This window comes from Oryza brachyantha, chromosome 12 (assembly GCF_000231095.2).
Source record: "Oryza brachyantha chromosome 12, ObraRS2, whole genome shotgun sequence".
NCBI lineage: Eukaryota > Viridiplantae > Streptophyta > Magnoliopsida > Poales > Poaceae > Oryza > Oryza brachyantha.
The window spans coordinates 13,746,955-13,773,153 of NC_023174.2; the positions used below are offsets into that span (position 1 = coordinate 13,746,955).

Genomic DNA, 26,199 nt, shown 5'->3' on the forward strand with positions numbered 1-26,199 from the left:
TTTTTCATTACCTTCTTTTCTTAATAATCTGTATGCATAAACTGAATGAAGAAATGAAACAGCCACTTTAGATACCTACAACTTATTCTGCTTCTCCATATGCATATTACATTACATAATATATGTCTGCAAAACAGGCATCAGGGGCCAGCAGCAGCAGTACATCTGCTCACAAGCCCTGAACACAGATTGCTGCAGTATGAAATCTTTGTACAGACAGATCTACATGTATGTATGTAAATACGAAGACAGCCAGACATGATGCATGCAGGCGCTTATTGGACAGCTTTATCTTTTCTATCAACTCATCTCAACTACAGATATGCATCGCGAGGGGTAATCTTCCTATCTTACATCCACCAGTATATAGAACAGAACAGAACTGATCGCGAAAACAGCGAATATGCCAGCGTCCTGCCAATCAGGCATTCCCATGGACGGCTCTGTAGCATTTCAGGCTGCAAAGGGGGAGGTTCAGCTTGGAGTCCCTATACCGGTACGCGTTCGTGCAGGACGGTCCAGCGCATTTCTCTCGTGGGGGAGGGTAGCTGCGTGATGAACAGAAAATAGTGATGATGCATCATGAAGCACATTTCTGAAGTTATTTTGTTAGTAAAGAATGCACAAGATGTGAGGATTACTTGCAAGGCTTGGAGTTGAAGATGCTGGGGAGGCCTACTTCTTCTGGGAATGAAACCACGGTGCCCGATGGCCCCATGACCCACCTGATGGTGTTTCCAGGAAGAGTTTGAGCTCTGGCTGCTCTCTCCTGAGGGAGGAAAGAAAAGATGGTATTTCAGAAGCCATACTGACGAGGATGGTAAAATAGCTTGATCAAATGATGCAATAAACCTTCTCCTCTCGCTCCTTTTGCTTCCTCTCTTCTTTCTTCTTCTCTGAGTCCAGGCCCAAAATTTTCCTTATAGCTTCAGCCTGCAAGATTAACAACGCTGGGAACACCTTGAAATTGAAGCTTTAACCACATGCATATAAGGAAGCCAGGCAATAATTTCTCCGACCTCGCTTTCTTTAGTAGCCTTCTCCACTTGCATCTTGCGCCGCTGAGCGGCCTCTGCCTTCTTGGCATGCATTTCCTCTTCAGAAAGCTTATCCTTCTTGCCTGGAGCCACAGAGACACAAATCACAGCAAATCAGCACAAGACTGAAGGCGTCACATTTCTAGCCAAGCTAGAATGGAGAAAAAGATAACTTCGGATAGACATTATACTTCTAGAAGGAGCTGATGGTAAACCATCAGGGAACTCAATAGCACTGTTGCTGCTCCCATCCATCCATGATTGAAGGGCACGGCGACGTGTTGTCAAGGGCTCACTTCTGACATTAGAAGGAGATTCCGTGACTGACTTTTGCTTCCTGTTTTTTGCATCAAGCTCATTGTCGGATGCAGGTTCCTCTTCAGTATTATCAACATCAGTAGATTCCCTAGACCTTTTCTTGCTATCCCTGATTGATCGAGAACTAACAAAATCATTATCGATCTCATACGCTGTGCTCCTACTTTTAGCTTTCTTTGTGGTATTCTTCTTAGAGCTACTTCCAACTTTTTTTGTAGGCTCACGAGTATGGACTTCTGTGCCTTCAGAAGTTCCAAGATCTTCAACAATATTTGTATCATAGTCCTCATCTAATTCACTGTCCACAATGGGTTTCTTAGAAAGCCTCCTACTCTTCCGGACAGGATCTGAAGATGGTTCTCTCTGAAATTTCGCGGGTTGTTCTGGAGTTGATGCATCCTCAATTGATTTCTCCTTTTTGGTTTTCTTGTCTCGTGAAGAGGGCAGCCTACTGGAATCTTTTGTGCCTTCAGCCTGAAAGTGAATAGTTCATCAATTATCATTACAGATCATATGTTGAAGCAAATACTCAGAGGAAACTTGCAAAGAACCCATAAGCCCCACAAATTGGAAAAGAATGGCCCCCATAAATTGGAAAAGAATGACCAGCAGAGGTATACAACCTAGATTGGAGGTAAAAACAAATCTTACTAGAAACCATATGCACACATGTCTCTGTTTTATGCCCTAGCAGCATCGACTAGTTTTCCATTGCAGAAAATTATTTCAACAGGGTTGCAATTTTGCTCTAAACCAATTAATGCTTCAGCAAGGTGCAAATTACTCCAGTACAGTACAAAACAAATGAAACGGATGATTTGGTACCGTACCTTATTACCATGTTTTTGCCTTTGCTGTAAATCTCCCGGCCGCGGGGGCTTTGCAGGCAAGGACCTGGAATCCGACACGTCGGGGCTCGGTTTGGCAGGCGCGCTGCGGCGGATTCCACCGATCTTGAGCTTCAACTTCCTTGTCTTATCACCGGTCGACGGCTCATGATTCGCCGTCATAACACGCGCGCCATGGCTACTACTACCACCACCACCACCACCAACTGATCCCTCTGAATGCAGCTGGTTGCTCCCCTTGGTCTTGTGCAAGCCTCTCGGATTAGCAGGGGACAGGACGCCCTCGGTGGCACGATCCGGAGAAGGGCCGCCGTCGAGATGAACCTCCCTCCTTGGGACCTCGCCGTCGGAGCTGGCAGCATCCTCATCTGAAGCAGCCGCAGCGGCAGCAGCCGACGACGAAGACGAGGCGTCTGGCTTCTCCGCCGCAGGGCTGCTCTCCGGCCTGGGCCGCCTCGGCGTGCCGCTGCTCCGGCGCCTCCTCGTGAGTGAATTATCCAACCTAGGAGCGCCAGCGGCGGATCTAACGTGGGACATGGAAGCTTCTTGGGAAGAACAAAACTGCTGTCAGTATCAACGTTAAGTCAAATCAAGAGAAAAGCTTCCGGATCTAGAAGATAACCTATCTAGGGTTCATGCGAATTCCAGGGGAAAAAAAAGGTGCGTGGGTGGAGAGAGAGAGAGAGAGAGGAGACAGAGAGGACGTGGCTGCGTAACGGATGGACGGATGCTCACCGGTGATGATGCAACGGAAACAGCAGGAACGACGGCGGCCCTGCTCGCCGGAGATCGGCGCAGGCGGCGGGAGAACTCGCGCGGGAGGACGACGGAGGAGACGAGACCTCTCTCTCTATTTTTATTTTTCTTTTTCTTCTTCTTTTCCTTTTTTTTTCTTGTTGGGACTGACTAATTTGTCAGTTGACTGATTTTTTTCCTTATGCCTGGTTTAGTCCCTGTTAGTTCCAAAAACTTTTTTCCCAAACAAATCACATAGAACACATTAACAGATTATTAAATATTTATAAAAAACTAATTGCACAGTTGGAAAAAAAATAGGGAGACGAATCTTTTAAGCTCAATTAGTCTATGATTAGCCACAAGTGCTACAGTAATCCATATGTGCTAACGAGGATTAGTTAGGGTCAAAATATTCGTCTCGCCGTTTCCAGACGAGCTATGAAATTCGTTTTTCCATTCATGTCCGAAAACCTCTTCCGACAACCGGTCAAATGTTCGGTGTGACATTCAATTTTTTTCGTGAACTATTTAGTTTGACCGAATGTCAGAAGGGGTTTTCGGATACGAATGAAAAAACGAATTTCATAGCTCATCCAAATTTAATCATCCACATTATTGTTTGGTTAACTATTTATTAATTTCAATTATCACTGCAACAGAACATATATATGTATATATATATTATGTGTATATATATGTGTGTAAATATATACATATATGTATATATGTATATATATATAATTAGGTTTAATATCAAGTGTAGTTACTCTCTTTACATCTAAGGTATAGAAACATCACTTTACATGTTTATGCTCTTACCCGACAGAAAGCAAGACACGCTCCATACATAGTTACATTATTCATATATGATTTAACAATATCTATACTTCCTGCTAGGTGAGAGCAGAACCAAGTATAGTGGTGTTTCTGTATCTAAGATGTGAAGGGGTAACTACAACTAGCAGCACAATTTTTTAAAAATAAGACCTAACTATTTTTTTCAAAAAATAAGACCTAACTATTTTTTTAAAATAATATCGTACATTCATATTGCCATATAAGTGAACTAGTATGAAAATATTACGTTTAATTTATTTTCTTTATTTGATTTAGACCAAGATGTTTATCGGCGGAACGTGCTAAGAGAATTTGATTTTAAGTGAACATCAAACAATATTAGCAACCAAGCACACACACGAAAGAATTGCTCAAAATGGTGGATATATGCATGTGGATCAACATCCCATTTGTTTCCTACTAGGGCTTTAGATAATTGTGGACACTATTTTCAAGCTGTTTGACAATCCATTCTGTGCAAATACTTTCTATATATAAAAGTTCCTCATCTAGTTTTTTAAAGAAAAAATTATAGTAGTCAACCTAATTGTGTATACCCTTGAAGAATAGTTATCCCAACAATCAAATAATTTAAAAATCAAAATCTTTTACAACAAGGTAATACCAGCTAACACCTCTGAAATTTTGGGACATCGGCTTGAGTGAGAGCCAATTAGACACATACCACGATGAGAGATGGACTCCTACTCTCACTTGATTATATCTATGCAAGATACAACGATTTTAAGCTTGTCCAGAAGAGACTATATGAAGACTCACATCGCCTCTGCCATTGCAATCATCCCCTGTCAAAGCATTGCCACCGTAACATATGGTAACAAGTAGAAATGGAGGGCGTAGGGGCAAGAGCGTAATTCTTTGCTAATTTTCTTCGCTGTGGGACTCTCTTGTATTTTAGACCTCAATATTATCTCTTTATTGTACAAGGCTCTTGGTGTTTATACTCTTTTCCGATATTACAGACAAAACTTATATTTTTCTAATGTCATTTTGGATATTTAAATCAGTTGTTATTCGTGTAGATATGACTTGCAAAGCACACTCATAGTATTATAAGATTTTTATCGGATATTGTTCTGCAATTCCGATTAGCCTTCAAAGTTCGCATGAAAAATAGTATGATGTTCAAAAGAACATCGCTAACTGTACACCTATAAACAAGCTAGCTAGCTACTTCAGTTGAAAACATGGACAATTGCACAACACTACGAGGAATGCCAAACAATTACAATGTTTATCTCGTTCTGTCTACGTTAATATTTGATTATATCCAACACCCAAGCAATAAGTATAGCGTGCAAGTCTTTTCATGCTTTCCATGTTAGTGGAGTTAGCTATTAGTTATGCTCACGATTTATGTAACATCCTAGACTCATACGTATTATTTCATTAGTCGTGTGAAGTTTTTCTTTTTGTTCTTTCTTGCCCCCTCCCACACACGATAAACTCTTTGCACAATCGAAAGCATATATGTCTACATGGTTTCCTAGCCTATTTAGAAGTTTTTAAATTTCTTTCACGCCTCAATTCATATATTACTCGTGATATGAGATTTTGGAGTAAACTGAAAGAAAGGTCATAAGTTGTAACACATGTGGAACTAAATAGTCAAGGTTTATCTTGATTAATTTTAGTTCAGTTCACTAACAGTAAAAACTCAAGTTTCTAACACCTTTACATGTGTGAACTGTGTATTGTTTCTGATGTGTTTCAAATAATCTCTTAATTCTGCTACTTGAAATGTGTCTATAAATAATTTAGTTTGTAACATCGTTTTTACTCTATTATACCATCTCACTTAAATTAAAAAATGTATCATTTTAACTAAAAAACTAATTTTAATGGTTATAGCCATCATGATTTTGTGAGTAATGAGAACATCAAAATCAAAAGGTTAACTATATTGAAAATCTTTTTCTTATACAAATGAGAAGAAGTTCAACTTATGCATGAATTGAAAATTCTCTACACTCTTCGAAATCTCTGTGTCATCTCTTTATACATATGATACTAAATTGGTGGAACTTACAAATGTATTAAAACCGGTGGACAAGCTTTACAAAATAAACAAACGGACTAGTATGCAGAAATAAATTACAGATATGAATCGGGCAAATCAGCCCATTCACCAACATGATGATCGATAAGTCAATTATCCTTGATGCCTTAATGTCGTGAAATTACTTTGATTATCAGTAAGTACTATCTGGATGTATCTGGATTACATAGTGACATGCGTGAGAATTCCATATCATATCTCAGGGAATTAGTGGCTTTGCGTCTAATATCTTAAATCAACTGAACTCATAGATGATATCTTACAACATTTGTCATTTCACATATCATGCATGCATAGGTAACAAGACACAACTGCATCTATCTCTTAGGCCACGTTCGGCTGCACTGCTAGTTAACTTATCTCACTCGTTTTCTGCGCACACGTTTTCTAAACTGCTAAACGGGGGTATATTTTGTAAAAAATTTCTATAGGAAAGTTGTTTTAAAAAATAATATTGATCTATTTTATATATTTTTAATAATTACTAATTAATTAATTAATTAATTATGTATGTTTTCCGTATCAGGGTAAGTTAACTCTTCAGGGATATTCAGTTCTTCATATATATATTTCAATATTTGTTAGGCAAAGGCAAAAGATCATGGCTGTTGAAGAAAGAATTAATATTTCCTCCGAAACCTGAATCTTGTTTTCATGTAGAGATCCATCCTCCTGAAACGGAGTACATAGTAGACAGTATGTGATATCTATCAGAAAAAATACAGCAAACTCGTGATGATCAATCAGCTTGTGGTCACCATGCATGAACTTTTTAACTGACCGTGTGGCAAGTTTCTGCCAGCATTAATATTTCCTCTGAAATCTGAATCCTGCCTTAAATTCAAGATGGTATCTCTGTCGGAAGAAAATACAGCAAACTCAATATGATAATTAACTCAAGAACTTGTAACCACGTACAGTGCAATTAAGCAAATGCTCAAAGCTTCATGATTGAGAGATTAACATTTGAGACACAGTTCTTAGACGCAATGAAGCTCAATTAGCACAGCAAAATTAAGGTGCAGTCTAGGGTTTCTTGCTAGTGCAGGATGATCACATCGCCGACCGTGACGTGACGACCGTCTAGTGGCGGAGGCCGGCGGCGGCGGCGATGTCGATGCAGATGCTGGCGAGCTTGGCGAGCTCTTCGTCTTGCTTGGGCTTGAGCGGCTCGAGCTCTTCCCGGTCCTCGAAGCCCTGGTCGCAGGTGTCGACGTCGGTGCGGACGGCGTCGAGCATGGTGCCCGTGGTGCCCCTGTCGCCGGCGGCCATGGCCTTCTCGGCCTGGTCGAGGCTGTAGGCGATGTCCTCGTACGAATCCACGCAGTCGCCGAGCGGGCCTCGCGCCAGCGGCGGCGTCTCGGGGTCGCCGAGGCGCTCCGCCGCCGACTTCCTGGCGTCCGCCGCCTTGCCGCGCGTCGCGCCCATCGCCAGCCGCAGCGCCCCGGCGGCGTCCAGCGGCGGCTTCTGCGCGGACCCCGGCGGCGGCGCCACCGTCGCCCGGCACAGCGCCGGGTAGTCCGTCTTCGCGCACAGCGCCTTCGCGATGTCGCCGCCGGGCACGATCGGCGTCGAGCTGCGCGGGACGCGGACGGCGCCCGCCGGTGACGCCGCCACGGCCGCGGCGACGAGAAGGACGCGGACGCAGGCGACAAGCGGCGGCGTCATGGTGAGGAGAGCAAAGCGAGATGGAAAGAGAGGATCTTGTAGAAGTGGTGCTTAAATTGTGTGTAATAGTGTGATGGATTTGGTATTTATTAATGACATTCCACAAAGATCTTTCAGAAATTTCTTATCTGGCGCATGACTCCGCACTCATCAGTATTCAAATGTTGGTGCTCATAAATACGACCGTTTATACTTAGAGCAAAATCAATAGATAGTTCCTAATATAAGATGTTTGAGTTTTTTTTTAACGTTTGATCATTTGTTTTATTGAAAAATTTAGTATAAATATAAAAAATAATAAGTCGTGCTTAAAGTTCTTTTGATAATTGATAATAAAATAAGTCACAAGTAAAATAAATAATATTTTCATAATTTTTTAAATAAGACAAATGGTCAAACATTGCAAGAAAAAAAGTCAAATATCTTGCGTTATAAAACGAAGGGAATAACAATTAGCTCTAAAAATTAGTACTTTATCTATAGTCAATATAATAAATATACATACATACTATGGAATAAGTGCATGACTTACTTATCTTTTTTATAAAATTTATTAGAATCTATATTGTAACTACTACAAATTTGTATCATGTTTTTCATCTCTCTCCTCATCTCTCATCCACCTAAACACAAATATAATGTGTCGGTTCTTATAGTCCATCTGCGTCACTTTACTGTACTCGCTATTAGCATGTTTTTCTTATTGTTTTGCTATCGGTTACCACCCCCTCAACAACTCACCGTTACAAAAAAAAAAAAAAAAAAACACACACACACACAAGGTAAGAATGGACGTGGGTCAAACGAGTAATACAAGGCTGGGCCTAGTTTAATCAAATGAATTAAGATATTTTATATGTCAAAAATAAAACTTACTTTATTTGGTTGAACTAGAATCGGTTTCAAATTAACCAATGGCCAGCCCACACCTATTTCTACCACGAGGTAACCATGAAAAATCCACGGGTTTCGAAAACTTAGGGTCGCAATGATAACCGTGATCCGCGAGGCAACCACGTGATACTGCAAACATGGATACTTAGTTGGTGTCGAGACGAGAGTTAAATACGTCCTTTTAAAAAGAGAGAAACACCTCTTTAGAAAACATAAACAAATGCCTCTTTAGAAAACAATAATTTTTCATATATTTGTTAGATAAAGGGAACCCCTAGGTTCTTCATATATTTGTCCGATAATGGCAAGTGAACATGCATATTTGTGCAATTATTAGTATTTGGGCCATTTTGAATTGGTACGAAAACATACCTTACCAATGATTTTGCAATTTAAATAGTAAATGTGTTTGGGTTAGATTGAAGCTAGTAAATAATTGGTAATATCCATGTACATTTGGCACTAATATAGAATTTTCTTTTCTCATTTCAAAATATGGCTTCATACCGATAGGAAACCAAACACATGCATGCATTGTACAATTTTAAAATGGTAGAGACACAGTTTGCAAGATTTCGGCTATAAAGATTTGGTAGGGTAGTGAACCAAAGCAACCATCCTCTTAAATCCATTTTCCGTCGTTTTCTTTCTATTTTCTTACTGCAATCATACTTTAGCCTTTTGCATATTTGCTAAGATAATATGAAATCTTGCCTTGCCGTATAGGTTCATCATCCTCAAACTTTGAACAAGTATACATAGACAACATGGATGTTTGCAAAGAAAAAACCAAATGATATATTTGCAAATATAAAATAATTTACAAATAAAACTTTTATATGCGTGTTCATAGCGATATAAAAGTGAAGGCTGAAAAATAAATTATAATAAAAAACTTCAAAATCAGTGAAAATTTAAATTTTCGCTTATAAGTATAAGCAAAAGCCAAAAGATGGAGGGGCACCATCTCTATCAGGGAAAAAGCAATACAACAAATTCAGGATGATTAACTCAAGAACGCACGTTAGTCTCGAGCAGATACCAATGTTCAGGACTTTCTTTAGAACAGGCAATTAAAAGAGCCGCTTACCATTGTTGTTTCTAGCAAAACTGTTGTTTTTGAGAGGTTTGTAAAATGTCATTGTTGTCACCCACATTATCATCAACAAAAAAAGGGACAAAAAGACAACATCAAGAAGAATAAGTTTGCAAAACTTTAGAAGAAGGCACAGAGTAAAATCAAAATATGCATAATCCACTAACATTATGAGGTGTAATTAAGTTGTAAGGACGGATTGGTACACAGTTTTCAGACGCAACGAAGCTCATTAGCATAGTAATTATGGTGTACAGTCTAGGGTTCTTTGCTAGTGCTATATAGGAGTATATACTTGAATAGGATCATGTCGACGGCCATCTAGTGGCGGAGGCCGGCGGCGACGGCGATGGCGATGCAGTTGCTGGCGAGCTTGGCGAGCTCGGCGTCCTGCTTGGACATGACCGGCGTGAGCTCTTCCCGGTCCTCGAAGCCCTGGTCGCAGGTGTCGACGTCGGTGCGGACGGTGTCGAGCATGGTGCCGGTGGTGTCCTTGTCGCCGGCGGCCATGGACTGGTCGGCGTGGTCGAGGCTGTAGGCGATGTCGTCGTACGAGTCCATGCAGTCCTTGAGCGCGCCCCGCGCCAGCGGCGACGTCTTGGGGTCGGCGACGATCGCGCCGGCGTCCTTCTTGGCGGCCGCCGCCTTGGCACGCACCGCGCCCATCGCCAGCCGGAGCACCGCCGCGGCGTCCAGCTTCTGCGCCGACGACCCCGGCGGCGGCACCACCGTCATCTGGCACACCACCGGGTAGCTCGTCTTCGCGCACAGCGCCTTCACGATGTCGCCGCCGGGGCCGGGCAGGATCGGCGTCGACGGTGGCGCCGTCGCTGGCTTCGGCGGCGTCAGCTTCGGCGCCGCCGGGACAGGCACTCCTCCGGGGCTCCCAGGCTTCCCCGGCGCCTTCTGGTTGCGCGGCACGCAGACCGCGCCCGCCGGCGTCGCCGCGGCGACGACGGCGAGGAGGACGCAGGCGACAAGCGGCGGCCTCATCATGGCGAGAGAGAGATGGAAATTTGTGCAACAATGTGACGGAATTTAGGTATTTATTTGAATATGGAGGGAAAGGAGGGGATTGGTTGGCTCTGCATTTTCCCGGGAAAAGTGGGGGCAATGGTGGCCAGTGGCAAAAAACTACCATTTTTGGCCGGTGGTGAACTGGTGCCAAACTTTGCCATTCTGGTGGTAGCATTGTCATGAATGAGAAGATTGAGAGGTTTATTATAATTTGCAAGGGAGAGGAAGAGGAAAGGAATTGGACTAAGGCCATGTTCCTTCGCGAGTAAAACGGATGTTAGTTACGAGGAAAGAAATTGGACTAAGGCCACGTTCGTTTATGAGTAAAAGGGGTGTTTGTTATTCGACGCGAAAAACGTATTAATAGGTTAGTATATAATTAATTAATTATTAATTATATAAAAAATATAAAATAAATTAATATATTTTTAAAGTAACTTTTCTATAGAAAATTTTTATAAAATACACTGTTGAGCGATTTGCAAGGGAGAGGAAGAGGAAAGGAATTGGACTAAGACCATGTTCCTTCACGAGTAAAAGGGATGTTAGTTACGAGGAAAGGAATTGGACTAAGGCCACGTTCGTTTATGAGTAAAAGGGGTGTTTGTTATTCGACGCGAAAAACGTATTAATAGATTAGTATATAATTAATTAATTAATTATTAATTATATAAAAAATATAAAATAAATTAATATATTTTTAAAGTAACTTTTCTATAGAAAATTTTTATAAAATACACTGTTTAGCGATTTGCAAGGGAGAGGAAGAGGAAAGGAATTGGACTAATTGGGTCAGTATGAACTTTGATGGTTAATCAATTGCTTTTCGATGAATGTAGGAGGTATTGATGTGGAGATCAATTGTAGCAACAGAATGCCACAAATGCTAGCTAAGATTAAATTCGTGTTCTAGTATTTCGTTTTTGACAGATTCCATCCATTTTTTAAATATACGACGTTTTAACTTTTGGATATAAAATTTAATCACTTGCTTTATTTAATTTTTTTTGGAAGTAACATTTATTTTGTTCTGACTTGTTTTATTTCTAAAAGTACTTCAAACAGAATATATATTTTAATTATTTGTCATAGTTTTTTAATAAGATAACATGGTCAAACATTGAGCCTCAAAGTCAAAACATCATATATTAAAAATGGAGGTAGCATTTTTTTTCATGTGTATCATGTCATGAAAATGCATGTCTTCGCTTGATGAGTAAATTTCACGACTATAGATTGTTTGACTAAACCATCACAAAATTATAAATTCAATAAGCGTATTAGATATGCACCAAATTATCACAGAATTAAAAATATTGGAGTTTAGATCATTTACACTATTGTTTATTTGCAGTTACAAAAGTTATAGTTCTACGATAAAATTGAAGTTAAATCTCTAGTTTACCATACAATGTTTTAAATGCTTTAAAAAATTGTGTTCTAGGATAATTTTGGTGTTAAATATATAGTTTTGGAATACTTTGATGGTTAACTTTGATTAATGCATGCTTAGTAGTGGCCTAATTAACAATACTGAACATTGACCTTTGTTTTGTGCACTCGGGGTATACGTAGCCTCGGTTTATTATACGCTGTTGACTGTACATAGAAATGTAGCCTTATCAAAGATATACAGAAATCTTTAAAGGTGAGGTCAAATTAAATACATAGTCAGCACATTTTCCTTTGATTGACTGCACCTAGTGGTCTATTCTTTGAAATTTTTTTATTAAATAATCCTTTTTAGCAAGTAATTTTATTACTAAACCACCGGACAAAAATTTTTTAAAACTAAACCTTTTGGCCACGCCAGTGTTGGTGGCGTGACAAGATAGCGCTGTCACGCAGCCTGGCCAGCGTGGCATGGCGTAGCAGTCTTGCGGTGGTGTAGCAAGACAATGCTGTCACGCCACCGACAATAACGTGGCAAGCCGTTTCACCACGCCAATATTGGTGGCATGGTCAAAAGGTTCATACGGTTAAAATATTTTCCCCGAAGGTCTAGTAATAAAATTATTTATTAAAAAGGTTTAAAAAGTAAAAAAATCCTATTCTTTACATGTGTTGTCTCCCATGCATTCAAGGTTTTTAACCTTATTCTATCTTCGTAGTATTCATTTATATCTACATTTACATCTATATATACATCTATTTATGCATCTACATCTATACCTATCTCTATATCTATATATTAATATAAAAAACAGTATCAATTATACCCAGTCAATGATCATAATTAAATAGACCCGACCAATCACATATAAATCATTCATGATGCTAATCACATAGATCATCCAAGATGTCATGTGAATGCTAACCCATATTCACCATTTCCCATGCTATTAAATTATCAAGGACATATACATAAAGTTTTGCCCATATATAAAGTATTGATTATCAGATATAGACTAAAAGATTGGGGTTAAGTCTTAGCTTCCTAAGAGAGATTAGTGCCGTCGTCAAAATGACTTGGGTAAATAATGCAACATTGTCATTGATCCATAGCATATAGCAAAGAGGATGGTAAAATAATTAATCATTGAGGAAGGCTTAAATCATGAATAGAATAAAATGGGGAGAGGGACTTGATCCAAGATTTCAAATGAAAACAAGATAACAGACAGTTATGAAATTATATTTGAATTATTTGATATCCAAGAACTATAAGTGAGTACCCATCAAATTTGAGCACCACCCCCCCCCCCCCCCCCCCAAAAAAGGAAAAAAACTAAATTACACTCTTTGAACTATTGTGCAAGTACGAACTAACCCCTAAACCTAGAAAACTAACATTTTTCACCCTCAACTAGCAATACCAGACAGATAACCTCCTCAAACAACTTTGAGACTATTTTTGACTTAGATTAGGACACATGGCTAACCGAAAAACGGTTTGGTAAACTAAGCCAAAACTGGCATCAAAGCCACATAGCGCCATGCACAACAACTCTCTCTGCGTGCACACGTTTTACCATCATATGGCCCTATATTTTTGCTTTTGCTTATACCCCAAATTTAAATTTTTAATCTTAAATCTAAAATTGGTTTTGAGATTTTTTTTCATAATCTATTCTTCAGCATTTACTCTTAGATCACTAAGAACACATAAATGTTTGATTCACAAATTATTTTATCTCCAAATATGTTGGAGCTCCGATAAAATCCGTGCTCACATTGTTATACGCAGGTTAAACAAATATAGATTTTGTGGTTTTCATTGAGCATTGATCAATCCCAGACGGAGGGAGTAATGCACGAGGTGGACGGACAAAAGGATTTTGAATTCGTGGATATTTGGATGAATACCGTAGCAAATTACGAAAATTCTGCAAATTACAACGAAACCCACACCAAATTTAAAAAGGAGCTCGAATTCGCGCCCCCCGGATAGTGTTTCTAGAAGTCCCTCGGATCGACGAACCGGCGCCTCGTCCTCCCCGCCGGCAGCGCGGCGGCGCCACCGCCGGCCTTCACCAGCCACACGTCGTCGACGCGCGACGCGCGCCGGCCGCGCGGCACGTGGCGGGCGACGGGGTCGCCGGCGGCGGCCTCGACCACGAGGGCCTTGCACTCGGCGCCCACGCGGCGCGCCGCGACGGCGGCGAGCGCCCACAGCGCGCGCACCAGCGCGCGCACGGCGGGAGCGTCGCCCTCGCCGTCGATCCCGTAGGCGAGGACGAAGCCGAACTCGCCGCATGTGGCGCCTCGCGGCGTCCCGGCCCCCGCGCCGCCCATGCACGGCGGCGTCGGCGCCACGGCGGCGATCCGCGCCAGGAGCGCCCTGCCGCCGCCGCCTGCCGGCCTCGGCGGCGGCGCCACCATCTGCAGCCTGTACGACGCGCACGTGTTCCACAGGCTCATGCACGCCCACGCGCCGTCGCTGCCGTCGCCGGTGAAGCGCGCCACCCACGTACCGAGGCTCGGCGCAGCGTTCAGGACGGCGTCCACGTCGGACGGGCACAGCGGCTCGCCGCCGAACCGCCGCTTGTACAGCACCGCTGCCTGCTCGACGGCGAGCCTCTCGATCCTCACGTCGCTCCTGGGAGCCGCCACCGGCCTGACGTCGGCGAGGGGCTGGACGAGGATGTACAGGCGGGCCGCCGGCGCGTAGCCGCACCGGCCGACGAAGAGGCCTCGCGACGCGGCGTTGGTCGCGTCGGCCGCGGCGACGACATGGCGGGCGCCGTGGAGCGCCGCCCACGCCTCGACGGACTTGACCAGCTTCGATCCGATGCCCTTCCTCCTGTGCAAGGGAGAGACCCTGAGGCCGAGGATGTAGCCGGCGGCCACGGTGCCACCGTCGTCGCCGCCGAGGCCGGTGGCGACGCGCTTGACACAGCCCCGCGCCACGCCGACGAGCTCCTTCCCTTCTCCACCGGCGACCTCGGCTACCTACTTATCAACATGGTTTTACATTTCGGGATGCAGAAAAAATATATTCACAAAATTTTAAATTTTAATGAATTTTCAGTGAATTTGAAATTTTGAACAGGTGTTTGCTAAAGTCAGACAAATTTGAAAGTTCTAGTGCTGGAGACACTTGCTGTCGAGACCCACGGAAAAATCCGAAATTTTGAACCCTACTTATGAACATGTTTTTTAATATAATGGAAATGGATTACATCTCTGATCTCTACTGCAAGACACACAATTTATCAACATGCTTGAATACATAACAATCCAATCATGCTTATTAGCATCATCTCTAATAACCAAGATGAGGGCCACCTCTTGCTTATAAGCATCTAGGCATGATCAGACCTACTTGTAATCCCCAATTAAGATCAGTCCAAGACTTACTTGGTTATTACCATGTAAGCATGAACCTGATCCATATGATTATGTTAGCTTTAACAATCTAGCTAAATACCTTGTGTAAATGTGCCATTAGCAAGTAGCCAGTGTGGTGAAACAAACATTCCATTTCCATATTTTGGCATGTAAAGCCTAAAGTGAAAAAAAAAGTAACTCCTAGCTTATGAAGATCACTCTTTAGGGCAGTTATAGAATTGTAGGCTACAGATATCATTGCTAGCTTATGACTATGTCAAGCTTGTCTATCAAAGATCTAGCTAGGCAGCTACCTAGGCACCTGAAGCAAACACACAAAATCACAAATTCACCTATTTGTGTATGCAAATATATGTGTGGCTTAGAAACATACCATCATGACATGGAGTGGGAAGAGCCTGATCCTGCACAGGGGGTCACCCATCATGTTGGTGACAATGGAGAAACCCTTCCCCGTGCCGATCTCGCAGCTCCTCTCGAGCTTTTCGATCGCCTCCATGTCGCGTTCCCGGTCGTACTCCCTTACCAAGACCTCGCTTTTCGCCATGGCGATGGCGGTGGCACCGTCGTTGAGAGCCATGTTCTTGCTGTTCTTGCTGCTGCCCTTGCTTGGTCTTGCAGCACATGGATGGCTTGTCATCTGTGGTCCTTCCAATTGTAGTTCAAATGCTTGATGTTGGCTTGAGGCTGCTCATATGCACCACCTTTGCTTCTTATAGAGATCACAGCAAAAGAACTAATCAGAGATTTTTTTCTAATAGTGATCATGTTAATGACACAAGGGCTAAACTGTTTTCTCATTGAAGTTGCAATCTAGCTAATTTATCTATGTTACAGTATCTCTGTATAGCAACCTCACAGCTGGTAATACACAATTTTAGTTATGTTATAGTAAGTGCAACTTACTCCACAAAGATGTTCATTTAGTTTCTCTACAACAAAATTATTGGAATGAACTATTTCATCGAAATGTCATGCCCATATTAGATGCGTCTAAATGCATGCCTCGGAATGCAGAAATCAAATTTTTATTGGACAAACGGAAATAAGTTGGTGATTTCTTTATAACCAGAAATCTTCAGATTGCTTGAAAAAACAAACAGAAATATTTCTTTCATGATGTACTTTATAGCTGCATTTTCATGATAATAATCAGCTTAGTCTTCTTGAAACGATCTGTTCCTACACAATTTGTTATGCTACAGAATTACAGATAAAGCAACTGATATGCATTGGATATAGGAAGTTTAATCTTACCTGCAGCATTTAAACAAGTTGCCATATTTTGGATGCTGTATGAAGCATGCTCATATTTCAGAAGAGTTGTGAACATATTAAGCATGATTTATGTAAAAGTTTCACCTTCGCAGCTTGGTCAAACACAGTCAAAAACTGGAGGGCAGAGCACTATGCTGTGTATCCTGCTTTGGGCAGCAAAAGTTTGTGATTTGAGATGTCTACACCATGAATGATCTGATGCAGTGGGCTATTACTGGTGTCCCATCAATCGGCTTCAGTTTCAGGAGGGCCTCCCTTTGACGGCCCACGATCAAGATCAGAGCTCCAACAATTGGCCAGGATAGAGCTGTAAATTCATTTGCAGCAGAGTTTGTTGCACGCAGGAATGTCATTTTGATCAGTTAATTGACTGGTATTGATGCAAATTGTCTGATAAGAAACTGTACTTGCAGTTTAATGTGTCAGACTAATCGGACTGTCAATGTCTTCTGCAGCTGAGACTTTTGCAAGGACAGCTAAGACTTAGTTTAGTGATTTCAATTATTTCTGCACAGTGAAGCATCAGAAAAGTAAACAAAGGATAAATAAATGTAAACTGGGACTAATTTATGCTTATTAGTCAGACTGATTATCCAGATAAGTAATTGTAATCTGCATATTATTTTGTCTGGCTACTGTTCCCTGAAAATGTATACTGCCACTGTGAGTCAGATTCACAGTGTCAAGATTTGGTTGATTTGATTTACTTGTGAGTAATGAGCAGTATGCAGTGTTTCACATTGGTTTTATTTTATCGTCAGTTTGATTGCGTCTAAACTTTATGCATTTCAATGGTATAGATATTGGAAGCCTTAACCCGAGCTTGCGCTTTAGTTTCTTCACTGGCACATGTATGTTATTTCTGTCCATTTTTGACAAAAATATATAGTTATACCACTTTTGAAGAAGTATAGTTAGTGTGAATGGAAAAGAGGTTGTCTATGTCAGAATGATAACAAAATAATCTCTTTTTATTTCTTTTTGCAAAGAAAAAAAAATGTTCTTTCAAATCTCTAAGATTGTCAAGGAAGTATTTATGGTACTTACAGTTACCGACAAGTGTAGTTCTGCACTTCTGCAGACTGCAGCTTATGAAGTTATATGTTACCATTGAAGAGTACTGATTTTGATGTTATATGCCACATTCATCAAACATCATATATTGGTTAGATGAATTTGAAAAAGGTGGGGCAGTGTAAAGTCCAGGTAAGTCCTTTTTCCATGCAGTCACGCAGCTATGCATGTGATGTGAAGCTGTCCTGTCTTACTTTGCAGTCACATTCTGAAAGTTATGCCAAAAAACTGACGAAAAGCAGCTAAGCAGCACTACATTCTTTGAATGAGTCGCATGGATTGACCTGATGGCACAACCCTTGGTAATCTTTTTGTCACTGTAAAGTGCAAATCATGTTTAAAACAAAGCATCCCAAGGAGGACCTTGGTATCAAATTCCCACCTCCGATCCAAAATATTAGCATTCTGGTTTCCAGATTCATAGACATAAATGTTTGTATTTTGAAACGGAGGTAGAAATAGACACCGAAGCCGAATGGAGGTGCCAATGTACACTCACACATCCTATCAATTGAACTACGCTCATCAGGTCCTACAATTCTTGTTCAGGCATTACTTGCTTTGTGACAATTTGACGATTTACCCTACCCAATTATCCAATTTAACCGTTGATGGCAAAGGAGAAAACCATCACTGGGGTCTGATTTCATCCTAATATGATTGTTTCTCAGATTTCATTGTATGCCCATTCAGGACTTGAGGTTCAGTTTTGAAGAAGATAATGAACAAAATTGTTCTGACCTGGAGCAGTTAACATCAAGAACAGGTTCTTCTTTTCCTTAAGAATCAGTGGATAAACCGGAATGTTATTTCTGGTCTGAATTCTGAAACTGTTGAAGATTTGAAGACCTATCATAAGTTAGTCGTTGATGATTATCTGAAAGCACTATCACACAATTATATTGTTCTTTCCCTTTATCTAAAAATAGGAGTACAAGGAAACAATTGTAAAAAGATTACCTTGTCTTGCCAAAATGCTGTGCCATATTTGTTGCCTGATATGAAGATCTTGTTTTCCAGGGAACCTTGAAGGTAGGAAACTAGAATGATTGATTCTACAGTTAAATTCTTTTCATGGCTAGCAGTACAGATGAGTTGTTGAACAGAAAACCTGCTGCAGCGCCGCAATTTCTGCTGTTCCAAATTCCAATAAGGAAGAAACAGTGGACCAAATTTGACGATTGCGATTAGGCACAGTGTCTTTGGAGTTCAACTTTTCAGAAATTGATTTCCTGCCTGCGCAAAAGTTGTTTTCCTTCTCTCCAATGAATTCATATGCAAGGCTTTTGCGTGTTCCCTATATATGAAAAGAAAAAACTATTCAAAGGACTTTCTACAGTGGCTAACTGATGGAAACACTTCTCATCATCAAGAATTTAGCCTGCATAATGAGAACATTCACTGGGAAGTGGCAGAGAATCGCTCTGGCATAGACGATTTTCAAGAACAGTGCATCAATCAAAATTCTTATTTCAACAGTGAGATTCAATTGTTGAATTGATGTTCAACTAATTATCGCTTCCCCACGCTTAGTTCTTATACTGCTCAGCATGCAAGAAGCATCAGTTTCAAACAGGATGTCCAGGACATGATTGCAAGTTGGCAAAACCGATCAGGAACACATGCATCAATCAGGATTGACTACTTGACTTGAAATTTGAAAACTTTGAGTAACAAATGATTCTGTTTTGCAATACATACCCATCTTTGAGAGTTTCAATATGTACTCTGAATGCAAATGCTCATTGACAAGAGTGAGTGATTGCCTAAACTGAAGGAGCCCTAATTCCTAAGACATCTTGAATGCAATGTTTCATGAAACAATTGAAATAGGTAAAAGGTAGTATCATAGTTGAACAGTTTGTGATATAATATCAACACATTTATATACAATGTGCCAACAATAAGCTCCTAGGTAACTGCAACTAAATATCTTGGCTCCAGAGAAATTTTACATCTCTATGTTAGCAAACAATAGTGCCTTGCATTTTCTCGCTATGTATGATGGTACAGCTGGTGAAGGGTGACCACTGACCAGTACTGTTCATTCAGCTGGTCAAGCAGCCATCCAAATATCATGTATCACCCACAGATTAGCTGTCAAAGATGAATGTCCAACAAGGCAATAAGCCTATGGTTGGTCCCCCTCCCCCCACCCAACATGATCTGAGATGCCCCATTGCAATCACTCTAACATGACCAAATTTTACACAAATTGACTACTGTTGTTTGTATCTTCATAACAGCCTATTGTTTGGTGTAATCAGGCTGGATACGGTCGGATAGCACTCTTCCTATATCATAACCCGCATTTTCTTCAGAGCCGAAATCGGGTACGGGTCAGATAGCACTCTTCCTATATCATAAGTTCATAACCCGCATTTTCTTCAGAGCCGAAATCGGGTACAAACAGTGCTGGATATCCTATCACTTATCATGTATCCTATCCTTTTTTTTTCTCAAAATCAGATTCAGGGACAGATATCTATTTGCATCTCCAATACTAACATATTAATCCTAGGCTGACAATTGATGATTAATCAATCTTTTATCATGTTCATAAGTTGCGAATACATAAGGGAGGATACAATTTATCCCATATATTCTCTGTGTTCGAAATTGGAACGCAAATAGTACTAAGCATTCATTTCACCCTCCCACATCTGATATTTGTATTGTAAGCCTTAGGTCAGTAAACACACAGTGGCGGATCTAACCAACGAGGCTAGAGAAGTCTGAACAAGTTGGATAGAGTTTTAATCTCCTTTTTTATTGATCTTTGCCATAAAATTTTAAGGAGATCTTAGTGGGGACTCTAATAGTTTTAACGGGGGTAGCGGGGGCTTGAGCCATTGCCGCCCCCATGCTAGATCCGCTCCCTGCAAACATGTCCCTACATTCATGTTTACTTGTCTGGACTTTGGTCACATTCTATGTTCAAAGATACTACTTGCCATTTGCCAATTTATGTTCTTGAGGTATTACTTTCCTTTGCCCTTCCTCCAGGATCCATGTTACAGAGATTGAAACTTGTAGAGCACCACTAACCCAAGAAACAAATCTCTAGAATATCCAATAAAAATATACAGCCGGCACAAATACTGAGAGAATCCTAAGGGCATTTTAATCATAATAGGTAAAAAACCTTGGTATTCATGTCATGTTCGATAGGGTAATGGCCATGATAATCCCTTTTTATTTTCTACAAGTGTTGGATGACCAGAGTCCGGAGACATTTTTTTGTTTCATTTTGGTATCTACTGTTTTGGAATTAATTTGGGCCTTAATTTCTACCTTTGTAGGGAATACAATTTAATTTTGATTGGTGAGTACTCATTATTTATTAGTCTTGTATGTTCACATATTAAATTGCTGGTTTCAAGTAATATATTTGAACTTGGATGGGTTACTGTTCTTTTTCCCATATATTCACATGAAAGATTTTCAAGCACTTCTTAAAAAGTCTTGATGCGGTGACAGTTTTCAGTGAAGACATTGAGCGGCTAGATTGAAATGGGAGGCATCTTATGTTCTTATGCTCATATCATGTTACAAATTACAACCTGTGCAAGTGTCTAATGACCAGCTGATCCATAAGCTCCATGTTGGCAGTACCTCAGTTGATTAAGAGCAAAAGTGCTTGACAATGTTAACTCATCATGATATACAGTTGAATTTTCAAGAGAGAGAGAAAGAGAGGAAATGCTATTGATGTTGTTATTGCAAACAGATTGTTATTATGGAACTCTACATCACCTACAAAACTACAAATGCTACAACAAACAGCTAAGCCGATGGTAGATGCACTGTACAAAATGGTTGTACAAGTTGAATTTCTACGCATGGCTGGGGCTAACAGTACCAAATGAGTGTATCCTAATAAGTGTGTATTGTATTGTATTGAATCAAAAGTGTGACAGCATCTTCAGGTCATTGAAAACCCTCTTCTGACGCCAAGCACATGGATCATGTAACTTTCCCAACATCATGCCTTGTTCATTATCTGCAAGATGAGATAGTGGTGTTTTGTGTAAGTTTAATTTCTACATAAAATGAGTTCTATTCATCCATAGAATTATTGAGGTGCCATCCTCGATGGTTGTCAATTTTCATGCATATTTTCTTTGCACAATGAGTGGAGGACTGATGTAATGTTTTGTACACCATATCAAGTGTTTGGGGTTGCTCAATGCACTTTCTCTAAAGTTTAGTATTTGCAATTTCAATATTCAAGATCATATGGTATATTGGGAAAGGAATGGCATAAAGTTCTTGCCAGCGATTTCAGTATTTCACAGATATTTATGTATCAGTAGAAGTCAGATACTTCTGAACTCTAGTATACTTTTTGAGCGAACAACTCTAGTATCTTTCTTAACAAGGTGATAGCATGGTGCATGGATGATGACTATTACTTACATTGCTTCAACTTGGAAGTGGGGATCAAACATGAAGAGTTCCCTCTGCTCATCTGTAGGATTTCCCAACCACTGGCAGAACATCCATGCTGCGCCAGCAACCGATGACACAGACAGGATTGCCAGGAAACCGAAATGGGAGACGTCGTTTGCGATGATAGCCATACCGAGCATGACCAATTCTGCAAGGCTTGAAATTGAGACCTCCATTCCACCAATAAGATTTGCTTTTGAAGCAGGAACTCCTGTTTGGAGAATCTGTGTACCCACAACATCATATGACATGTGCCCCAACCGAGATAATGCCTGCAAATATGGAACATGCACATGGATTAATACTATCGTTTAGTTTAAGTCTATCAAATGGGAAATGTGTACTTGGGACTTCGTCCTCACAATAGCAGCCAGGAAGATAAGTAGAGGTGTTCGCTGAGAAATAGAACCAGTCCAATAAACTATGAGAGCGACTGACAGGAGTGAAGCTTGAACTATCAATCCAGCTGCTCCTGCCTGGTATAACATAGGACGCTTGTGTCAAATTGTAAGTTTGCAACAGAATAAAAATAAACTGAAGTAAGAAAGTATAAGTCCAACCTTCAGAATTCCAACTCTTTCCACCAAGCTTGAGGAGATGAATGTTGCAACAAGGCCCATGATAGAACACAATCCACTAAAAGCACCAACAATCGACGGACTAATACCTATAAATTATCAACAGGTATAATGTTACAGACTTTTCCAGGAGTTTCAAATTTGAGCTAGAGTAGTGAACCTACCACGATGCATCAATAACGCAGTCATTATTGCACCAGGAGCCAGTGCTACATTGAAATTTAGAAACACGGTAGCTACACTTGCAGGTAGAACAGTTTGCTGTTTATACTCATTCCAGCCATTTCTGATAGCACTCAAGCCATTTTGAACTGAAGGTTAAAGAGAGTGTTAGACCATCTACACTCTACAGAGGTGAAATAAAATAAGCAACTCAACAATCTAACTTCCTCACCAATCTTACGGACATCTAATAAGTCGGCACAAATAGATTCATCACTGAGGGTTCTAGAGGAATCAAGGGCATGGCAGGAGAATTTGTTAATTACTTGACCCAATATAACCTGAAAGTCCATGCAGAAACTTGTTAGTGTGTTACATCTGGTGATTCAAGTTTCAACTTAAGAAGGGGCATGAAATATACCAAAACAGGGAAACTGCATATCATTAGACCACAAGCAATCTTCAAACAGGTCACCGGATGGTATTTGGACAGCAGAAGTCCAAAAACTGAAGCACCAACAGTCTGCAATCATACCAAATGAACTATTAAGATAATTAAAGAATGTACTGATATGAAATCTTTGAATATGTTAGAAACATCTCACCTCACAAAGAAGATCAAGTCGATTAAGCACTGCGTTAGCTTGAGCTAATGCAACAGGCCTGTTAGTTCCTGCTAACTTCATAGAGAAAAAGCCATGGGAGAAATCTGATCAGAGCCAATAAAAGATAGCTAGCAAATCTAAAATCTGAAGAGTTTTTATGATGTCAAGTCTTCCATTTCTATGTTCTGCATTTGTTAGTTTTATTTCATGACACGGAGTTTCTATGGTGGGAATACACAATCTACAAAACTTATATCTGGATAAGCAACCCTACCAACACAACCCAATCCCGCTCCATAGCAACTCCTAGTGCCAATCCTGCAAGCCTTTCAATAGCTCCAGCTGCCACTAGTGCGATGAACCAAGGTTTGAGAACCACGGTTGAGGTAGATGCACTGGTTACATTCTTGAGAGCATAGATGACCATTGCAGCTGATATCAACTGAGTGGCTACCTGCCATACCAGGTTACATAGAAGATAAGCATCAATTCGGGATTTTTGCAATATTCTGGAACCTATGAAAATTCAGCTTTTATATACAGAATATAAGGGGCGACAGGGACAAGCACCTGGACAGCATTCAATCCTGTATACATGGGTATTCGAGGGAAATGATCCATAAGTTTACCAACTATTGGGGCCCCAATAAATACTGAAAGCTGAATACCATAAAACAAATAAGATTATTGAAACAAAAGGCACTTCTTGAATCTAGTGCAGTGGTGAATACCTTTGTGAAGAAACCAACAATAGCCACAGGCAATAAGCTTGGATGAAGAATTGCCAGTGCAGCAGGCCAAGCAAAATTCCAGAGTTGTTCCACCAAGTTACCAAATAAATAGCTAGCATATAGAGCTGCATCAATCACACACAATGTTTAAACTTCTTCAAAGCTCCATGATAGATATATGTTAAGAGTAAAAATAATCCATTGCAGGTCATTTTGCTTATGCAGCCAAACCACTGCATTTTAGTCAAAAAAAAAAAAACTGTGCAGTATTGACAACATAAATTAACAGTATGGAGTGCAGGCACTAAACGGTGCTTAAAGGTAATCCAGTGACACGATCCAGAAAATCTCACATACCATACAATCCAGCAGGGTGAGCAGGGGTGGCAGCCAAGGTATGTTGCTCGCCCTCAGACAAGACCTGCATCACACACAGACTTGTCACAAGAGGACCAAACAAAAATGGTACCTGACAAAAGAGCATTGGAAAAGAAAGAAGATCCATACGGGCAGCTCTTCAAAATCAGTAGGATGGGGTGCCCTCTCATGAAGGGGAAAGGGACTAGAATCCGGGACATCTCGCAGGTGAACAACCGGAATGGCGCAGGCTGGCAATAGTGGCGGGTGATCATCTAGAGCCTCTTCTTCATTTAAAGTACTAACATCGACCTCAACATTTGTTATGTAACACCTTGGGACAAAAGTGCTTAACCTGGCAAAATATTTAACATGCCATTGGTCTTTTGCCGGAACTTAAATTAAAAGGCAGTCCAATCAAAGATTATTTTCCTATTTCTATTCTACTAGTTAAACCATCAGAAGAAAAGGACAACAGCAACATTGCACAAGCTCAATCCACTGACTTAACACACAGCAATCCAACAAAGGGTCTAATACAGTAATACTCTACTGCTTCACTATTGGAAATTCCATTTAGATCTGTTATGTAGCACGATCATCAAGCCACACTTTTTATTGGCTAGTAATTTCACCCTATCTTACAAGGTCATTATCATTTGAAGTTTTGAACACACCAATCCTAACAGAAATCAACCACATAACTAAAATACCAACACCACTGCACTTCCTAGCTCCTATGCCAAGCTTCCAAAGAAGCGAAAGCTATCCCAACTGCTATCTCTTCTCCTCACCATCACCAACAACAAATCAAGAACCCCAAGGAACAAACTTTCCCAGCAAGACCACACTTCCACGCCCTTCCAGTGTCTTCCCTAGCGGCCAGCACAAACTTCTCATGCAAAGCTCACCACAGCTCGCACCATGCAACTGCATCAAACCTCTCAAACACCCAAAAGCACGGGAGAGAAGCAAGCAAGCAAGAAACCAACCACTCACCTAAGCTTCGCGCCGGCGCGGGGGCAGCAGGCCGACGGCCTCAGCCGCAGCCCCGGAACCGGGTAAAGCCGCCGCCTTCCGAGGCGCGTCTCCCGCGGCGGCGAGGCGAGGAGGGCGGCGGCAGCGGTGACCATCCCCATACTGCTCCTCTACGGCGGCGGCGCGACTACTCATGCATGAAGCCTCTTCCGGGGACCCCGCCGGCGGCTGCAGCCTGGACGAAGCTTCCGGAAGCTTCTGGAAGTGCGCCCCCCCAGCGCTGGGCCGGCCCGCCGCGGGCTCGTTTCCCGCCTTATCTTGATGAGGCGGGGGGTGGAGGCCGGCGGCAAGTTGCCAACTTGGTGGGTTGGGGGGAGTGAGGAGGAAGAGAGGTAGGAGAAGATATATGGTGGGATCGTGGCCGTCGGATCTTCGATCCGACGGTGGAGGATTCTCGGCTATCTGTGATGGGTAGCGATGCCCAGGAGCCCAAGAGGTGTGTTGGTGCATCCTGAAATGGATATTCGTCAAGAGAGTTGTTTTCTTTCATTTTTCTGAATGCTACATTTTGGAAGAGTTCTGACAATTTGAAACTGTTTATTTTCTTTTTGTCGTTGTATAGAAGATGATTTTCTCATAGATAAGGGTTAGAGCACACGC

General features: G+C 41.3%; 5 protein-coding genes across 8 annotated transcripts; all 5 read right to left on the reverse strand.

Annotated features, from left to right (window-relative positions):
* Positions 1-40: 40 nt before the first annotated feature.
* On the reverse strand, positions 41-3,106 carry LOC102705778 (eukaryotic translation initiation factor 5B). 4 transcript variants are annotated; one of them, XM_015842936.2, is made up of 7 exons: positions 2,939-3,106; positions 2,186-2,767; positions 1,229-1,829; positions 1,020-1,120; positions 853-933; positions 642-769; positions 41-548 (listed from the first exon to the last, which is right to left on the reverse strand). In XM_015842936.2, exons 2-7 carry the CDS (start codon positions 2,738-2,740, stop codon positions 422-424), a joined length of 1,593 nt encoding a protein of 530 aa, XP_015698422.1. In that variant the 5' UTR covers positions 2,741-2,767; positions 2,939-3,106; the 3' UTR covers positions 41-421. The 4 variants fall into 4 exon arrangements, with proteins under 4 accessions (XP_015698422.1, XP_015698420.1, XP_015698421.1 ...); XM_015842934.2 differs by having other exon boundaries at positions 42-548; positions 2,186-2,748; XM_015842935.2 differs by having other exon boundaries at positions 42-548; positions 2,186-2,764.
* Positions 3,107-6,883: 3,777 nt separating this feature from the next.
* LOC102706065 lies at positions 6,884-9,562 on the reverse strand. The gene is made up of 2 exons (XM_040529876.1): positions 9,511-9,562; positions 6,884-7,561 (listed from the first exon to the last, which is right to left on the reverse strand). The coding sequence occupies exons 1-2, from the start codon at positions 9,560-9,562 to the stop codon at positions 6,942-6,944; spliced, it is 672 nt and encodes a 223-aa protein (XP_040385810.1). The 3' UTR covers positions 6,884-6,941.
* Positions 9,563-9,621: 59 nt separating this feature from the next.
* LOC102706347 lies at positions 9,622-10,509 on the reverse strand. Its single transcript, XM_006664577.3, has one exon. The coding sequence runs from the start codon at positions 10,507-10,509 to the stop codon at positions 9,838-9,840; it is 672 nt and encodes a 223-aa protein (XP_006664640.2). The 3' UTR covers positions 9,622-9,837.
* A 3,420-nt stretch (positions 10,510-13,929) lies between these two features.
* LOC121056066 (probable N-acetyltransferase HLS1-like) lies at positions 13,930-15,964 on the reverse strand. Its single transcript, XM_040529877.1, has 2 exons — positions 15,698-15,964; positions 13,930-14,925 (listed from the first exon to the last, which is right to left on the reverse strand). The coding sequence occupies exons 1-2, from the start codon at positions 15,962-15,964 to the stop codon at positions 13,930-13,932; spliced, it is 1,263 nt and encodes a 420-aa protein (XP_040385811.1).
* Positions 15,965-21,369: 5,405 nt separating this feature from the next.
* Positions 21,370-25,897, reverse strand: LOC102706622 (solute carrier family 40 member 2, chloroplastic). The gene is made up of 14 exons (XM_006664578.2): positions 25,561-25,897; positions 24,712-24,916; positions 24,562-24,625; positions 24,205-24,329; positions 24,044-24,133; positions 23,748-23,927; positions 23,474-23,548; positions 23,290-23,391; positions 23,101-23,209; positions 22,871-23,017; positions 22,689-22,795; positions 22,491-22,604; positions 22,096-22,400; positions 21,370-21,679 (listed from the first exon to the last, which is right to left on the reverse strand). The coding sequence occupies exons 1-14, from the start codon at positions 25,698-25,700 to the stop codon at positions 21,676-21,678; spliced, it is 1,767 nt and encodes a 588-aa protein (XP_006664641.2). The 5' UTR covers positions 25,701-25,897; the 3' UTR covers positions 21,370-21,675.
* Positions 25,898-26,199: the final 302 nt, after the last annotated feature.